Raw genomic sequence first — 18,949 nt, forward strand, 5'->3', positions numbered from 1 at the left:
AGCTGCCAACTTGTAAAAAGATCACGTGCTACGTGACGCCAACAGGCAAAAAAAAAGAGTGTTCCACACTTGCCGCCATGGCTGCGATTGGCGCTGACTAACACTCCTAGGTTCAAATCAACATATATACCCCAGAAAGTGGACGGGAGGATGACCGCCGCCGTAGCTCAGTGGTAGAGCATCGGACGCGTTATTCGAAGGTCGCAGGTTCGGTCCCTGCCGGCGGCAAGTCATCTTTTCGTCCACTTTACTTTCTTCACATTTATATTCTAAATACTACAGATAACACCACCTGTACTTTCCTTGGCGTTATTGTCTGTTACTTCTCATTAATATTGTGTCTAACAAAGATAAACGAGCCCTTGAAAAATCATCTGCTTTCCTTTAGTGCTGTAATCACTTACAGGTCCGATACTGCTTTGTTCTTGATGGATGCTGTTCTTCCCCTCTTGAAGCGAGCCGCCATGTGCTGTGTGTGTTTGTCTTTGAAGTGCCGCCGAAGGAGCGTCCTTTCCCCACATATGTCCCGACTGGGGGATGCCTTCTTATCTTCGAACCCTTCTTCCTTTGTTACCCACTTTAAACGGGCGACCATCAGAGTGCAGTTCGCCGTCGTCTTTGTCGGCTCATGGAGAAAGGGAAAACGCTGCCGACGAAAGAAGAAACGCAACCTTGCGGCAGTCTCACCCCACCAGCCCGACCAACAGCACCGCTTTTTTATGGGGCCTTACTGAGTGCTTGTGAATGTTTTAAATGAAATGTATCTACTATTCCTGCTAATTAAAGTTAGTTTTGTTTTATGTTCATAAGTGTTCGACAGTTAACTGGCTGGATAGCGGACGCTTTGACTCATCAAATGCGAGCTGTGAGACCAGCATAGATGCATTTCAGTGGTCATGGCGTCATTCTACTCAGCGACCGGAATGCGAGAGCATCGAAAAAGGCGCAACCCCGACTGTGTTTACTGCAATCGGTGTAGCTGCCTTCTAGTTGTATTCAAGAGGGACGCACGTCAGTGCAAGGCACGATGATTGCCCAGACAAGGAGCTCAGCATGGAGCAAAACCAGGATAAGGAAGAAGGATCGCTTATATACAAGGTGCTTCAAGAAATGTGTCCGAAATTTCTAAGGAATTACAGCACGCCCGCGGAGCGGCCGGCAGGCTTGGTCTGACGGTCCCTACGTGGGAGTCGCCCGCTGCGCGCTGACGCGCGCCTTGCAGGACCCAAATAACGTTTTTCAACCAACCAACCAACGGAAATGCAGTGCTTGCTCGCTGCTTTCCTAATTAACTTTTCTGCGGCGCAGACATCTTAACATGACTAGAGGCATCAATTACGGCTGTAATTAAAGAATTTATATCGATTAACTTTTTAATTAGTGGAGACAGACGGTCGGGTCAAATGGGAGAATCGGGGAACTTTCTGCGAATATCTCATTGCCGCTTTGAGATTTCCTAAAGGCGGACGCGGGTAAATTTGACAGAGTGATGAAATCTGACCACTTTCGCAAGCGAAACCGAAACGCGGAAGGACGAGGCTGTCTTGTACATATATATGCACTCTTCTGAGCGAGACGTCCAGAATGAGCGAGAGTCGTTACATCAACTATCGATCGACTTCGCTTCGTGAGTGTGCGGGCTGTGCTTGCGATAATAGCACGCACGTCGCACATACATTAACGAATGTAGAATAACTAACACTACTGCAGTCGTTGTCGTGAAACGCGACGTCATTCTCGTCGTCTGCTAGTTGCGTTCATTTGCGCCCCAATTTCGGTTTCCTCGGTGAACTTGGTCGAATTTCATTATTCCTCAGTATTTATCGGAACCGACCTTTTCGAAATCTCAAAGTTGGCCATGGGCTTTTCGCATGCAGGAAGGGATTCAATTCTCACATTTGACCCGACTGCCTCTCTTCACTAATTAAAAAGCTAATTTAATTTATTTAGTTACTTTCGTAACTGATGCCTCTAAAAATCTTAAGATGTCTGCCGCTACAGAAATAGTAATTATGAAGGCAGCGAGCAAATATTACAATCCCCTTATTTCTGAGAATTTTAGGACATTTATTTATTTATTTATTTATTTATTTATTTATTTATTTATTTATTTATTTATTTATTTATTTATTTATTTTAATACACCTAAAAGGCTCCAGTCGGAGTGTTACATGAGGGATGGAATTTACAAGCGTTAAACAATGTTTCGAGAAGCCCCGCCACTGGTGGTCTGGTGGTTATGGCGCTCGCCTGCTGACCCGAAGGTCGCGGGATCGAATCCCGGCTGTGGCGGCTGCATTTTCGATGGAGGCGAAGATGCCTGTGGCCCGTGTACTTAGATTTAGGTGCACGTGAAAAAACCCCAGGTGGTCGAAATTTCCGGAGCCCTCCACTACGGCGTCGCTCATAATCATATCGTGGTTTTAGGACGTTAAACTTAAACCCCAGGTATTACCCAAAGCACGATTGGCGAAACTGATTACGTTGTCCACATGAGTTGACCAGGACAGGTCGTTTGAAAACTTGATGCAAGGTATTCACAACGTTCTGCAGATGAAACTGCGGAACGTAAAATGGTGTAAGTCGCTAGTTGGTAATGTTGAATGCGATTTAAAGATATTAAAGATGTTTTCTTTACGTTTAAGTACATTATCCAGCCATTACACCAAAATTCAATGAGGTCGAGATCATTTTGGAGCGTATTAATGTCACTGGTGGTTCTTATAAAACGATGCACGACGCGGTCTCCTGCAAATCGACGAATGTTAGAGGACGTTATAGATGGAAGGTATTTTATGTAAATGAGGAAAAGTAGTGGTCCGAGTACTGTAGCTGCCGCACACCAGAAATTACGGGGGATCGGTTAGATGAATGCTTGTTAGTATATACAAATCGTTGTCCATTGGTGAGGAAAATTTTCTTGAAACACCCTGTATATGGCGTTAAATCGCGGTTCCTACATGATACTGCTAAACAAAGGACAGAAAGCTCTTTCGCGAACACTGCGGCTTCGGTAAAAGACCTCTACAGTGAAGCATTCATTTAGAACTATATAGTGTGCACTCGTTGACCATTGCTTCGATGGGAAAAACTTTTGTTTGGGCCAGTTGGTTCATACTCTGACTTTTGAAGAGCAGCGCGAGAAACACTGACAAAGAAGGCACGTGTAGTACACAGGACGGGAACAGACTTCCAACTATATTTCGTACGGCCGATACAAGCGATATAAAAGTACATCTTTCAGCGTATACATTTTGTATGAATACGTGACAAATACTTCCATATTGTTCGTTCGCGCTTTCCTTCTCTATTATTCTTCGTATCCACAGCACAGTTTACCGCACAAGAGACCTACGAATAACTCCCCGTCTTTTTTGCTCCTCTCTCTTTCAATGACCCCCTTTTTTTTTTCAGGACATGAAAAAATTGGATACTATGCATAAATGTAGCTGTCGGTTCACAAAGGTGGTACCGTTCTTTTGAATTTTCGGGTGCAACCTAAAACTGGTGCTCCACTTTCCCTTTCGCATTCGAAATGTCCGACTTGGATGGAGGGGCTGAACAACATAGAAAATGAAGTCGAAGACTGTAACGGACCTTTCTCCTAGACAGCGTTGCCTGACTTTATTTATTACCTTGCGCTGAGTTCTTCTTTTCTTTTTTTTTTTCGCGATGAAGCAATACCAGAACCGAATACGCACTCCTGAGGCATGTCGAAAGACAGAAATCTGACAACCGGAATGGCTAGAAGATGACACTGTCGTGCGCAGAACATCCATTTAGCAGCGACTATAGTTCAGCGCCTATAAAATACGTCCGCTTCTATATATGGCATAAAAACGCGGCAAAGCTGTCTTCAGCCGAGACGCAGATTATTTCCTTCTCCGCTTTCCTTTGCCCAAAGTAAGAAAAAGAGACTACGCCGTTGCGCATTTTGTGGGCCGCAGGAGGAACGAGAAGAATGCGCTAGCGTCGCCTTTTCGTTCTTTTCCTGTCAGAACCCGAACAACGATGAATGGATTCTGAAGCCGCGGAAAGCAAGAAAGTATAGTCTATCACACAATGCTGGAACGGTACGTCCTCCTCAGGGGAAGAATAAAAATGGACGTATGATTTGTGGTGGCTTCAGGCATTTCTTCTTCCTATATAGGCATTTTTTTTTGTTCAGGGGAGATGTCCCGCAGCTATGAAATGCGCATCCCTGTTGTAAATAGTCGCTCAAAGAGCGATATAGGGTAACTTCAATAATGTGATCTAGTGATCTATCGTTGAAAGAGACTTCTGTGGAACCCCTGCCTCCGCACTTTTATACCAGAGGGCAAAAACAGTTTTCGAAGAGCAGGCCCACACCCTTTGTTAATGGCGGGTACGTTTTTGTTTTGATTTGTTTTGTTTTTTGTTTTAGGACTCATTAAGTTCATAAGAACTACTCAAAAGTCATAGCTAATTAAAGGATAGCACTGCATCTACAGCACAGTGATATAACGCGTCGCGTCGCTGTTTTGAACCAAATCACATTTTTTCAGCATGCCGGCACCGCGCCCTGCAAAGTATGGCGATTAAAGTAACGCGAACGTGCTGGAAGTCAGTGCTTGGCAGTATCGAACATACATGTATCTTAGATACTACCTTAGATACTCTTTGGGTATATTGTATCCGTATCGCGATACGTCTCGGAAGACGTGTATCAGTATCTGTCTTTCCGATACGTGAAATAGTGCATCGCGTATCTTAAAATAGAAGATACTTCGATCGCACCGCCTCCGTGCGAAACAATCGTTGACTGAACTTCCCTTGTGAAGCTGATAGTGCTGCCACTACGCCACCGGAAGGAAACTAAGGACAGAGACATTCTTTTATCTTTCTGCCAGAGTCCTTCAGCGAGGGCAGGCGACGAGGTCTGCGCGTCCCTATTGGTGCAGGAGCGTCACGTGGTGGCGCTCACGACGTCTCGAGAAGAACCAGCGCGCGAACGTCTACGCCCAGCCAACCTTTTGTCTTCTGGATTTGTTTTTTTACTTTTTAGCTGCGTCAGTGCCATGACATTTGCTTTTAGTCAATGTCCTCTGCCGCGTACTCCCATGCGCGTGGCGTCTATCACGCAAATTTAGATGCCGCTATAATGTAGTTATCGAAGTTTCTCGTGCATGGTGCTTTGTTATGAAGTCCGAAGAATGCAAGGATGGGGTTGCTTTGCTTCTCGTGGCTTTCACGCATCAGCGATTTGAAGGATCTCATGGATGTAAGTTTCACTTACATGGGAAGAGGTTGGCTTATATGCAAATAAGGCTCTGTCAACTATAGCACCACCGGTACCGACGCTAACCGAGAAAGCATTTACCTAACAGAAGATATTTTGGGGTACCGTGTCTTTGTCTTCCTGCTATCTTTACGCAAAAAGTTTTTAAGATCATAATGTGATTGTTAGCACAAGTGCTTTCTTAGCTGTCCTTTTGCACCGCACAAATTACCTAGGTCTCTGTACTGTTTTTTCCTATCTGGTTACTGCGATATGTCTTATGACGCGCTGCCAAAATAGCTCTCAGCTTTATTCTTACTTTTAACTGTCTGCGTCATTTGTACTACTGTTTACACATTTGCATTTCACTTTAGTTTGCTGTTATGTCAAGGCGATTTTCAGGTCGAATATGCAATAATCTGGGCGTAGCTTGAGTATACACTTTTAAAAATTCTGCTTACTACTTAGTAAAATAGTGAAATTGAGTGTATTAGAATAATGGAAATTATTAGGAGCCATCTTAAAAATGTTAGAAAGGGGATTCAGCAAAGGTTGTTATACAAAATGCTTCGTTTTTGTCACGAGTGTCCCAACAAGCCCTTTATGGCTATTTTCTATAGGAATTGAATTTTCTATTGTCTTACCGTAACAGGTAAGTTGACGATACTTCATGCTTAACTGTCACAGTTTTAGTGGTACCGCTAGCATCGTGTTTCTATGCTTATTCACTCTGAATGTTTGATACCGAACCGCCTTTCTATTTCACTTAGATATATTCATCTTCCTTATTTAGGCATCCCTGGATTGTTTTACTGTTACTAATCGCTAGGCAATCGGAGCTCTAAGTGGAAATAATGTGAATAGCCGCGATGTACTGCGACGTTTCTGGGTTGCACATGTTCTCTCGTAGAGGAACAATTGTTACAAGATTGCACCTTGGTATGTCGCTAACGAAAGCTTTACGACAGCAGTTAAATAGTATATGAAAAGTAATTGTATCTTTATGTCCTCTACATATACACGATGCGTCACAAAATATGTCGTTAGCAGCGTTGTTGCAACTGCACACTTGTCCGGTGATACGGTATTGCGTAAGCGGTAATACGTTTATGAACGAACACACGCATTTGCGCCATCGTGCACAGGCTTCTTACTGAAGTTCGTGTATTTAGATGGCAACCCACTAGCTGGTCGGCAAGAAGAGCAGCGACTCCCATGAATTACAAAAGCTGTAAGCAAAGACCACTGTCAGCGAAATGTATAAAGAGCTGTCCTATTAAGCAGCAAAAGCAATCCCAATGAGTTGTTTTGGAATGAAACTGATATACTTTGAGCAAGAACGATAAAACATTTGAGATACAAACAAACATTTCATTCAAATGAAACAAAATTGGTTGCAGTTTAAAAAAATGCCAAGGAAATATTTTTGTGCATAGGCGTTTGCTGCTATATCATATAGATCTCAACTAACAAATTTGCGAGATTATCGAAGTATCCTTAAGATATAATTGGAAAGTATCGTGTCGGATACAATCACTGTTGTATCTTGTACCTGTCTCTAAAATACTTATTGCCCGAGTATCATGTATCGTATCGCGATACAATTTCAATGTATCTTTGCCCAGCCATGCTGGCAGTTACCGCCGATCGCAAAGTACTTAAAACGCGTTCACAGAGTCGTTTAATAAAAAAAATAATCAACCCACTATCAACAAGCAAATGAGCTGACCGTTGCGAGCAGCCTATAGCCGGTGAGATTCCATATTTACGCCTACTGCGCTTGAAAAAGAGGCACGGCTGACATAACTTTTTCAGCGCACTAAACGACTTCATATATCGATGGATATGGTTGTGCTTACACTAATATATAGGCACAGCGAGGGCACACGCTATGCGCAGTTCAATGGAGTAATTGATAGCTCTCCGAAGGCATGTAACGCCCTGCCTTTTCACCAAAGGAGTGGCGCTCGTGATTTCCGTAGCTATTACGGCATATATAATAATCCTGACACTATGCATTGAAGCACCTCTTTTATTTAATGTGTTCAGTTCAGGCTGGGCTCCGTGTGATATAAAGCATACTGACACCACGAGACACAGAACGTACTCGGGCCAACGGCTGTACGCACACTACACCATCTCAGACTTTCGTCAGGCCATCGGCTAGAAAACCAGCAGTGACGGAAATGTCTCAGCGTTTCGTGTGCACACGCTGTGCGAGCATGCCTGCCGACTTCACTCAAAAACCAGACGAACCGTGAGCTTGGTCGCGACTTTCAGCTAACTGCCGCTTGTCCTGTGAAAGTCAACACCCTGACATGAAGCACGCGGCAGAAGCCTTTTCTCTGTTTTCCCCAAAGAGCAGATCTCCCTTCCGGTCAGCCGAGTGCGCAGCACGCACCCCATGCCCGGGACGCAGGCGCTCATGCAGCATGCACAGCAGAGATCTGCCAGGCGCATCTCGCGCCGCTGCAGACCTTTCTGCGGGGCGACAGACGGGCACCCTGGGCTGCCGAGTAGACGGGAGAGGGAGAATCCGCACGCACCTATTAACTTTCTTTTGCTGTTTTTCCTAACGGAACCCGCACGCTGCCTTAATCACGCGCAAGCCGCCAGAGGACGACGACAACAAGCGAGGGAGAAAAGCGGCACTCCTGAACGGTAGCCGCATGCACTCTCTCGGTCCTCTCCCATCACTGAAGAGGAAACGAGAAAGTTGAGAGACGGCTCCCGGGTGTGCCACAATCGTTCAGGTAGCTAAGACCAAGAGGAGGAAAAGAACCGTTCTGAGACGAGGGGGAAATGGGAGGTGGGGTGCATCCGGGCAAGGGCAGCCCCGAGGGGTGCGCGCCAAGAAGCAAAAACGAAACCTGGTCGGCGGACGCCTCCCGTTCATTGGTCGTTGTGGCAGTTCTCCTCCCCCGAGGGGGATGCTCCTGCCGGCGCCCCCGGAGGCAAAGACTTCCTCGGGTCCCGCTGCCAGGCACACCAGAAGCCGAGCGGCTCGCAGCCAGAAGCGCCCCGACAATCGCCACGGAGTGCAGCATCGACCGCCACGCGGCGCTGCCTTGCCGTTGAGAACCGGCCCAGAACAGCCAAGGCCAAGCCGAGCCGCCTCCTTGATCCAGAGACCCGGCGGCCCAGTCGCAAGCCAGGCACTCCTCACCCAGTCCCTTGCATATCGTACCGCTGAGCGGGCTCGTTTGAATGTACCACAGTGGACGGGTGGGCTACGCCATCGCGTGCTCTCATCAGCGCTCTTCCTTATAGCGCCGTCGACAGCTGCAATGAACCCCGCTAGTGCCGCCTTGGCCATGGCTGTCAACTGCCTCACAGACATGGCCCTGCTTGAGCAGCAGCAGCACCACGACTTCGCCTGCTATGCATCGCTGCATAACCAACACGAACAGACCAAGCCTTCAACGTACGGGGTTCCTCTGTCAGACGGATGCCCAACACCTGTGTCGAGCCCAGCGACATTACCACCCTGCTCGCCCAACTCCGAGAGCCCCGCGAGCCTCACGGAGCTCTGTCCGGTACCGCGGGCTCATGTGGTCGGACACCTCGACTCAGTGCTGCCGTTCCGGGGACCCACAAGAGACGAAGGCGAGTCTGACGAGTTCGACTCCGATGCTGAGAATGGAAGCGAATATTCTTCCCAAGGCTGTAAGAGCACTTCGCCCTTCGGGAAGGGATCCAGTAGCAAGAGAAAGCCCTCGGACAAGGCTCCGCCGACCCAGGTTGTCCTCAAGAAGAGGCGGCTCGCCGCCAACGCTCGAGAAAGGCGCCGAATGCACTCGCTGAACGTTGCTTTCGACAGGCTGAGAGAGGTGGTACCGTCGCTGGGAAACGACCGAAAGCTCTCCAAGTTCGAAACGCTCCAGATGGCGCAGAGCTACATCAACGCACTCAGCGAACTGCTCCTCAGACAGTGACGTCGTTCAGCCAGTCCGCGCATCTGACATTTGCACGGTATCCTCTCCTTTCTGTTATTGAATGTGCCAATGTAGCTGCTGCGCACATGGCGAAAGCACACATGTGCTCAGGAGCTTCTGGTCTGGGCATGCTGGAAAAGATATGCGGTCATGAAAGGACTCGGAACAATTTGTGGCGAACTGACTGCCGTCTACGGTGACACAGCATCGCGATTTTGCATGTGGGACTTGAAATACTCCTACTCTCTGTACACGTGACTGGAGTCAGCCCCTGCTTTTATCAGTATTGCTGAATTGAGTGGCGTCGTGTTTTATATAGATTGAGGTGAGTTGCTGAGCGAACTCCACCACAGTCAAAAGGACGAATGTGACATGCCGCGTACAGATTATGCGCCCAGTTTATTTTACTTTTCTTTTTGCATGTAGCCATGCACAGATATCTTACACTATATTATCAGGACAGGGACAGGAAAAACTCTTAACATTCACGAAAAGTTAGTAGGTTCGTTAGTGTCCATGATTGTATGAGATCGGCTAATACTCAAGCTCTCGACTTGTGTGCGACTATTCAAACATTCCAAAATACCACCAGCTACCTCCGCGCAACAAGGACAAAATCTATCATGTCAGGGATTTTTCATCAAATGGTTAGTATTATTCACCTGTTCTGATGTTAGCTTAGCATAACCTTGCATTCCGGTGTTTCTAAATCTTATTATTTTGTTCATTTGCCTTGCGTTGTGTTGGTTCTTACGCAACAAACATTTCAAGTTTTTTTTGTATGTTTCATTCAAACTCATCTACACGCTTTTGTTGATATTGTTGTTATGCTTCCGAGTGGCATTGTATATTGGAGGCTTGATTACGTCGTGTTGTCCGGCTACGCGCGGTCAGAACTGCCAAGTGAAGAACCATAGAGCTGCTCAGTATTTTCAAAGCCTGAGAGCATCGTACTAGTCCATATATACTTGCGGTTCTATAAGCTTTTACGAGGCATTCCCATTTTCGATTATACCTATAGAGATTGTTTACGGCGCCGAAGGTGCACGCAAAATGTGCCATAATTAAAGGCGCAGACTTTGCTCAAGCTTTATGTGTTTTGTGTGAACCTCCTAGTGCCAAAGCGTTGTTTCATGCCACAGTATTGTCTAAAGTTATACACTGCCTTCGGATTGCAGCCCATTTTGGCAATGCGTGGCCTTTGCATGTTACTGTTGTAAAATATTTCGCGCTCTTACACTTTTGTGCCTTATACACATTTACGAAGTTGGAAATAAAATATTCAGTTATACACTAAGTCTTGTCTAGTCATTCTGCCTTCAATATCATTTTTTGAAATGGCGGAACTTCAGTTGGAAGGCGTTATCCAGAGCATATGCGTTTAAAGAACATACTTAATAATATGGCGCGCATTTGAGCTGAATCGGTCAAGCCATACGCGATACCCAGTGTGGTTATCTTGAATTCTATGTATAATACAGCGTGTCGTGGTATTGAAACGGCATTGGCAGGAGATAAAAGATGCAGTATATAGAGTAAAGGGCGGCCTCAAAAAGCCAACTGAAAACAGTTTCTGATAGACGCTCGTCATTAGAAGGATATATTTTCAATAGCCTTTCTTTATCCATGTATACTTAAAGATAGTTAAATGCTCTTGAGCTTTCGCAAACGCACATAGCTACCGCATAACTTGCGATGGCATAATCTGCCATCGCAAGATTTTATGTCGGTTTCTCCGAAATACGCGTAATTCTGCCTTGACAAAAGGAAATTTGATCTTACTTTTCTTATAAATACATTACTGATTTGCATTTTGTCGATCAAGTCAGCTCTGAATTGCAGGAAAGGCAGATTGATGCGATGTATTTAACACGATAGCTTATGAGAGGACGGCCAGATATTTAAGTTCGTAAAACATTCTAGTATAACGCGTCGCTGAGGTGCCAACCTTTCTCTGAAGCGACAGAGAAAAGCGGCGGAAGCAAAAATTCATACAATGGGAAAAGAAACTTTAAAAGTTATCAGCGAGGTAGTTGTTTTTGTAACCTGATACCGTGCTAGATAGCTGTGTATCTGTAACATTTAAGCAGCATATTTAAACTGTATATTTAAACTGTTTTGCTGCAATAACGTCTTTTGCTGGCTTCGCTATAGCGGCTTGTTACCCGAAAGTTTTCACTGACAGAAGTGCAAAACGTTGCCCGAATTAGCAATATATTGCGCAGGTCTCATTTCTCATAGCATCGTACTTTGTCGTCAAACAACTTGAGGAGTAACGACTAGAAACGGAGCAAATTTAATTGTGCGTCTAGATTCTTACACTGGTAGGTGCTAGCCAGACATGCTTTTATACATCTGTATTCCCTTGCTCGTGCCTAAATGTGCCTGTTAAAGCACGTTTGATCGAGTAGAAGTGCACATTTTGTTTTTTTACTTTTGTGGGTTTTTGTGTGCGTGCAGAGTTGTGCCATTATTTATACACGCCTCCCTCGCGATGATGCGGTAGTTTTTTATCGCATTAAGGGCCAAATGTGGCCAAAGAGCACTAATGCCTGCCCCCATAGCATTCATATTTATATCGCTTCCGGATTCCGTGTTTTGCATGATTAACCTCGCTGAGCAAATGGCCTTCATGTTTTTCATGTTATCTACAATCAACCACGTTCCAAACTGATCCATTGGCGGCAACTTTCCCGGTGATGTTGGCCATCTGGCAATTCTCTGGTTTGGCATTATTGAAAAACGTTCTTCACTCATTTCACGAACACCAAGGCAAAGATTTCAGGCAGTGTCTTTATTTTTCTTTCTTGCTTAATTTTTTTTACACTGGTGTTCCGAGAACTACAGCCAGAGCACGATTTGCGGGGACAGTTTAACCAACGTGTATCAGGGGCACTTTTGTGACACACACACAAAAAATTAAAGGTAGTCGTCGCACTGGCGTTATTGAAGATAATTCACGTCATTTCCATCAATAGAAGACACTGCCATTGCCAGCCATCCTACTTGGTTATCGCTGTAAGAGTGGTCGGCAGGTCAATTGTAGCATTCCTTTTAGCGCTTAGTCTGCGTGCAGTGCATGTACATGACCACGCATGTACATGACAAAAAAAACAGAAAACCACTCATGCGCTTGCCCAAAATTGGTCCCAGCAGATGCATTCTAACGCTAACCTGCCGCATCATACCAAAGTAAGACACGCATGCACTCCGGAAAGATGAAGCGCACCGCGCTTCGATTGAATGTAACGGCCGCGAAGAGCCTGCTAGCCCCGCTCAAACTGTAAAATGCATTCAACCGCAGTAACCGAGGGCGGGAACCTCTCGCGTAAGTGACCGTGAAGGCGAGCATGACAGCTCTTATATAGCGAAGAGCTCGAGGATGAAGCGTTCCACCGAGAGCGCGGAACCTCGCACCATCACTGGCTCGATGAACAACGGTATACGAAGGAACGGAACGCGCGCAGCCTGCAGGTAATGACCGCAAAGTGCTCCGTTTTGACCCCGCTTTGCGCACGCCTGGCCCGTGGCCCGCACGAACAGCGACGCGCTAACAAGGGGCGGCGCCGATAAAACACCCGCATCAAGAACTCCGTGCCTACGCTGTCTGCGCCCCTTCACACGAGCGTCACGCGTCAATCACGCGCAAAAAGAAGCGGAGCCTCATCGCATGCATACAGCTGAAGGCGTGGCGTCTGCGCCCGTACCATGGCTTACTCTTTAACAGCATAAAAGCGAGGGTCCACTGCGCCGCGTCTTCCGCATTGTTCCGTCGAGCTCGGTGCGTTCCATGATTAGGACGAGAAAAAAATAACGAAAGCCGCCTGTCTATACAGATTGCGCTCGTCGAGTAAGAGGTCAGGGGTGAATGCTTGGCGCCGCCGCCCCAAGTGTCTCCTCTTTCAATAGTTCCCGCTCATCGTCAAAACGTTTGCTCCTCTGTCTGCCCGAATTTCCGCTTGTGCATAGAGTTCGGCAGTGAGAAAGAACAGATAACGTCTTATGCGGGACCGCATACATAACCAGTGCTGACAGATTCCAGAGGAGCGCGAGATGATTGTGAGTACCGATACGAAGAGGTTCCATATTATTTTCATTTATTTACTGACGAAGCGAGCAAACTGAAAAAGTACCATTAATGGATGTAGGGATGGCGATACATGTTCCGGAAATTGTAAGAATCTTAGGCTTTCCTAACCCAACTTCGGCTATACTCTGTGATTAAAAAAATATATTTAGAGAAAACCAGAAAATGGCAGACTGTATTGCAACAGGTCATTTATAGTTGGAGAAATTTGTTCGTAAACGAAATCGGTAATGCATATTTCAGGGATAGAGGTTACCCACAAAAAATAATGGAATATTCAGGCATATTCATTCATCCCAAGATATTTCGCTCCTGTTTTTGTTTATTTTCTCAAATTTGCCATGGTGTTGTCAGTAGAAGAGCAACAGGCACTGCTTAATCGATCGCTTCGGTTTCTAGCGCACTGCCCATATGAATGGTAGAAAGGCAAAAAGAAAAAAAAAAGTGGCAAGCGCCCTTGACAGGCTGGCCTGCATACTTAGTGCGGGACTCGACAAGGTACTTGTACGTCCCTAAAGAAAAATTCTGCGTCCTTCAGCTGCCCATAATAGTCGATGGTGCTCCCCTTTTCAAAACTGGTCGAAGCTTGCGGTAATCTCCCGGACAGAGAGGGCCTTATTGAATGCAAGCACAATGTGATGGACCGCCGTCTATGTGGCTGTTCTTTCCAAACGCTATGCAGTGAATATGTATGGGGCGAGGAAAATGCCTAGATTTGCTATAGGCCAAGGGCAAGCTTTCGTCTGGGTGCAAATTGGCCGCGGGTGTTATACACTTCATGCATGCCAAACTTGGTCTGTATACTTCAGTTTGAAACTTCGTGAAAAGTAAGATGTTGTAGTTGAAGTTCTTTTGTTTGGCACTTGAGTGTTCTTGCTAAAAATGTTGCATGAGCGGGCATAAAGGAGATACAGATGGAAAAGTGCGATTTCATAGTTGTTTATGCTTCTGTGGTTTCCCATGTTAAAATAAACACGTGTGCTTTTGCCTTATCTTGTTGTGTCCGCTGTTACGTTTTTCTCCTGTGACAAGACGTTCGGTCTCAGCTGGTATGGACTTTGGAGTGGCTGAACTGTCCTTCTTTCAGCAACAAACGCTGCCCTTTATGTTCCTTTGTACCACTTGTGTTCAAAGTGAGTGCCGTTCTGTGTTGTATGCACGGATGAGTGTAGAAGTTGTTCTCTATGAATAAACAATTATTTCTGCTTCTTGACTCTATTCGCTCCCCTGATCTCAGGTGTGTCATATGAAACACACTGGTTGTATACTTGCATTACTGTTATGCAATATTGAAAATAAATGACATTAAACCAGATTTGTGCTCGTATTCTTAATCGGTGCAGGGGTTCACACTGCTGTATCGTCAAGAACGACAACTCAGCAATTAAATTGACTCGCGTAATGCCACAGCACCATACCTCGAACAAAATTATGTCGTTTATTCTTGCTTTCATCAACATCATAACGCGGGAAATGCCTTCGATGGCTCAAATGCGTTCCCTGCCTCGAGCCTGATTTCTGACGGTGCATAAACAAGCACGATGCGGAACAAATGTTTACTTAGCTATAAGTAAGGGTAACACAAAACCTACCACGGCTATGCTGATTTCGGAATAGCTTTTTTCTAGCACGGCAATCGGACCGTGCTTGTTCAAGCTATATAAGGGCACCTCTTGTTACGGTTGCACAGAAGAATGTTTATAACGATGGTGACACAGAAGGATGCTTATATCGATGTTGGTCACTTTTTTTTCGATAATTTGCCTGCTCTTGCAGCCTATCTGTGGCGCTGCAAAATAGACATGCTGCGCAAGATCACAATGACAACTGCATGCCCTCAACAGGATAGGCAAGCATTCGTTGCATTGTCGAACCCTCCAAGCGTGATCAATTAAGGTCGCTCCCTTTATGAGTCCAAATGTGGGAAAAAAGGGAGTAAGCGCGTCACGCAACCAGAGAGGAAAGGATGGGAAACGTAAAAGGACAGCAGTCACGCGGAGGCAAGCAGGTCGATTGCAATGCACACAGCGCGGTCAGACGACGGTTAACTCACGTGACAGAGGCTATGATGGGAAATGCTTCCCCACTGGGACCTCACACAACGGCCCCCATGCGCTCCAGGCCGATGAGCCTCTCGCTATTCGAGCCGAACAAGCGAGGCTGCGGACACACGCGTACGTGCTTAGCAGGTCAATTAGCATCGAACCGGGGCTCGTAACGCACCTCCACGGTTCATTTGCGGCACCGCGGCCCGCGGCGGCGAAGACAGAGCGGCGCTAATCAACGTTACTAGAACAAACTCAGTTTCAAAGCTCCGTATCTCCGCCAGCGGAGGAGGGTGGTCCGAACGGCGGTCGCGAGAACTAGCGGCGCTGCAGTTCCGTCTTGCGCCACTATCGGCGCGTCGTCTGCTGCCATGGCATAACGCTGCGGTCCGCCGCGCAGTTGCTCGCGGCAACTGCGCGGCAACTTTCTTATTGTACTAGTTAGGTGGATACTTAGGTGGATATGCATCGTCTGTATGCATTGGCCCGCGTGCATTGTTCATTGATTGGCTAAGAATCGATGTTCGGTCTATATTGCCACGCCCGCTTCTTGTTTTATTTTGATGTATTCGGGTTTGACCAGCAAGGACGGTTATCAACGCTCGACGCTGTCCGCGAAGCAGTGTTCGAGAAGCTTCGCGATTGTAATAGATCGTTTTCGTAAGATTGCGCGCTGCACGCGAATGTTCCAGCTTTGTCGAGAGATAACGCCGCCACCAGCGATATCGCTGGAAAGTTCGGTAGCGCCTGTATAAAAGCCGACGCGCTTCACCGCTTGTCAGTTGATCGACGGTCGACGCTCTGTTCGCCGCTATTAGTGTATTGCTGTAGTTTGACTTTCAGTTTCCCAGCCACAAGTTCGGCCAAATAAAGAGTTTCATCTCGGACCTGCTGACTGCTGCCTTCGTCGACGTCACGACCCTGTGACAATATTTGAGCTGTCTACATTGCGCTTAACTTCCAAGCATAGGAGTTTCTAAGCGAATGAGGGTTTTCAGAGTAATTTTTATAACTACCACCACAATTTTAGCCGCTGCCGTCTTATCTAGACCAAGAACAACCCAACACGTTTGTAAAAGCCTTTATAGTGCACAAAGAAGCGTACTTACTCGAGATACAAAAACGTTCTAGAAAAACAGTACTCATGTTTCTACAATTTAGTGAAAAAAACTTTCTCAAAAAACATCACTAATGCTTTGCAATGTTTACAAGGCGCGTTTTCCGCGACGGTTAAAGGGATACTGACCCAAATTCGGAAAAGTTTACGAGAAATCGGTAAATGAAATCTCAGTGTGCGATTACATCGAATAGATGACATCTCTGAGCAATTTTTTTCAGCGAATAGTTGTATTTTCGGTGTCTCATCTTTCTACGTCGCATCCTTCTACGGTGCCTTAAACAATTCGAACAGATCGGCCGTGATGTGAGCACCGAGCAGTTATTCGCGCGTACTCTGTCGAGTCGTCAGTATTCAACTTCAGTTTTTCAACTTCACCGAGCAGATGTTCCATGCCCGCAGCACTTTACACTGTACGACAACCGTTTGCGTTTCGTGCTGTAGCCGTTCACTACGCAGTTAAACTGCTCGTCAACTACAATTATCTTTTGCACAAGTAAGTCTCCGTTCCCGAAGCAAATTGTGGGATTGGGCTAGTTGGTATTCCTTTATTAAACTGCTCAGCGCAAAAAATTTGACACGGTACACATAGAAAAGACGAGGACCAGCGCTGGCCCTCGTCTTTTCTATGTGTACCGTGTCAAATTTTTGCGCTGAGCAGCCCGTTCCCGAGCCAGCGAGTGTAAAATATTCCGCACATCTTGTTCAATACCTCATTGTAAAATCTCTCGAAAATCCACTGCTTTGAAGGCATAGCGACAGCTGACAACTGATCGAATCTTAGTGTGATGCAACTCTCAGTCTCGGTAGCGTATATAGGTAATCGCCTGCCTTTCGTTTTGCTGTTCTATTTCTGGCGGCTCCTCCAAATTGGGCACTGGGCTTTCGCGGGACGCCGTGCGTTTTGGGGGGATTTGCGCCTAAACCCCAAACATTCTGGCTTTGAAATGTGGGGTGGAAGTGCTGGGAACAAGCGCGGCACGGCACCTGGCGCGAGTTCCCACTTTCCACGTGGGATCAAAACTTCTTGTCCCGCAACGACACGACGATAGTGCTTTACAATGTCGTCACTCTCAGAATGAACGTCACAGACCTTGCATTTCGCAGTAAGCGTTCTATCTTTGCGGTGCAAAGCTTGAATGGCGTAGGGTCTTTTGCAGGTCCGAAGAAGTGTCGTGAAGCGGAGTCGTCGTTGCGGTAGCCGCTCTTGCAGCCCGGCGCAAAGCATACCGCACTGTGAATCTGTTCGCCCTCGTTACGCTTCGTACATCATGCACGTGTCTTCGTACAAGACGTTAAGCCTGGTCAAGAATAGTCGCAAAAATGACGAGCTAACAAAGCGCAGACGACGCTGTAACCCACGTGCGCTCGTACATCGGCGCCGCCGATCACAACAAGCGCCAGCCGCGGGAGCTAGACGTGACTGTAGCGCCACTAGTTCTCACGACCGCCACGCGGACCGCCTCTCCGGCGGAGCTTTTAAACTGAGTTTGTTCTAGTAACGTTGGCGCTAATCCGGTTTCGCGAGCGTGCTACTGCCGCTCCCACGCAGCCGCCCGCTGCAAGTACAGGGGCGCGCACGCGCGCACGCACGCACGAAGGCGCACCGCGACCAACGCTTGCATATACCAGCGAAACGATGGGAAAGGCGTAGCGTCCCGCGATTAGGGAGCGTCCAATAGATGGAAGCTGTACGGCTTATCTGATTAAATCTGTCCGATCCAGCTGATCACGCAAGATTCCTTACCTTTTCTGGTTCATGTCTGAGACAGTAACCTAAAACGGAACCCGTAGACGTCTCTGAGCTGTTGCCGCACATCCTCATTTTCAACCTTACGCTGCTGCCCCCACTGAAATGCGGCCGGCATGGCCGGCCGGAAGTCAACCCTGCATCCTCGAGCTTAGCAGAGCTGAGCTACTTGGGTCTGTGCATAAGCCCCTTTCAAACGGGTCCTCTGAAAAGGCAAGGCCCTGAACTAAATACAGAAGCCCAGAAATAACGCATATTTTCTTGTGCGTAGAACGTGTTTACGTTCTAGAATTGGGTCGCCACTATGACAAACGCTAGGGGGGGGGGGGGGGGGGGCGAAAAACAATAATGTAAAGATTTCTAAAGTCAGTATCGGCAGTACGCTCAAAGAGTGGTATATATATACACTTCTTTTTTTCTTACTTTTGAAATCTGTTTAGTACAAAACATCCTGACGGGCCGTCAGGATGGTACCTGTTTATTTATTTTCTTTACAGAAACTCCATGGTCTGAACTCACATACACGTTCGCTCGTTATAGTTATTTTGCCGTTGGCTGCTCCTGTCCTCTGAAAATGTGTCTTGGCTCAAGATTGAGTAAAATTTTCCCTGACGAAGAATTCCAAAGCAAAACGTTTTTTTTTTAAAATTCAGGACCGATTTGCTTTATGATACAATTGCATTCAAAAAATCTACTATCTAGTCACCAATGAATTGTAGTGGAATTAATCCACCAAGACGTCAAGACGACGTTGATAATCAACGACATGGCGTCGA

General features: G+C 46.6%; 1 protein-coding gene across 1 annotated transcript; it reads left to right on the top strand.

The window, feature by feature from the left end:
* Nucleotides 1–8,230: 8,230 nt before the first annotated feature.
* LOC119387140 (basic helix-loop-helix transcription factor amos) lies at nucleotides 8,231–10,465 on the top strand. Its single transcript, XM_037654452.2, has one exon. It carries the CDS (start codon nucleotides 8,527–8,529, stop codon nucleotides 9,172–9,174), a length of 648 nt encoding a protein of 215 aa, XP_037510380.1. The 5' UTR covers nucleotides 8,231–8,526; the 3' UTR covers nucleotides 9,175–10,465.
* The last annotated feature ends 8,484 nt before the right edge of the window (nucleotides 10,466–18,949 follow it).

Source organism: Rhipicephalus sanguineus, chromosome 1, assembly GCF_013339695.2.
Source record: "Rhipicephalus sanguineus isolate Rsan-2018 chromosome 1, BIME_Rsan_1.4, whole genome shotgun sequence".
Taxonomy (NCBI): domain Eukaryota; kingdom Metazoa; phylum Arthropoda; class Arachnida; order Ixodida; family Ixodidae; genus Rhipicephalus; species Rhipicephalus sanguineus.

Coding starts and splice junctions, on each gene's coding strand:
- LOC119387140 (XM_037654452.2), top strand. CDS start 8,527: ATGAACCCCGCTAGTGCCGCCTTGGCCATGGCTGTCAACTGCCTCACA.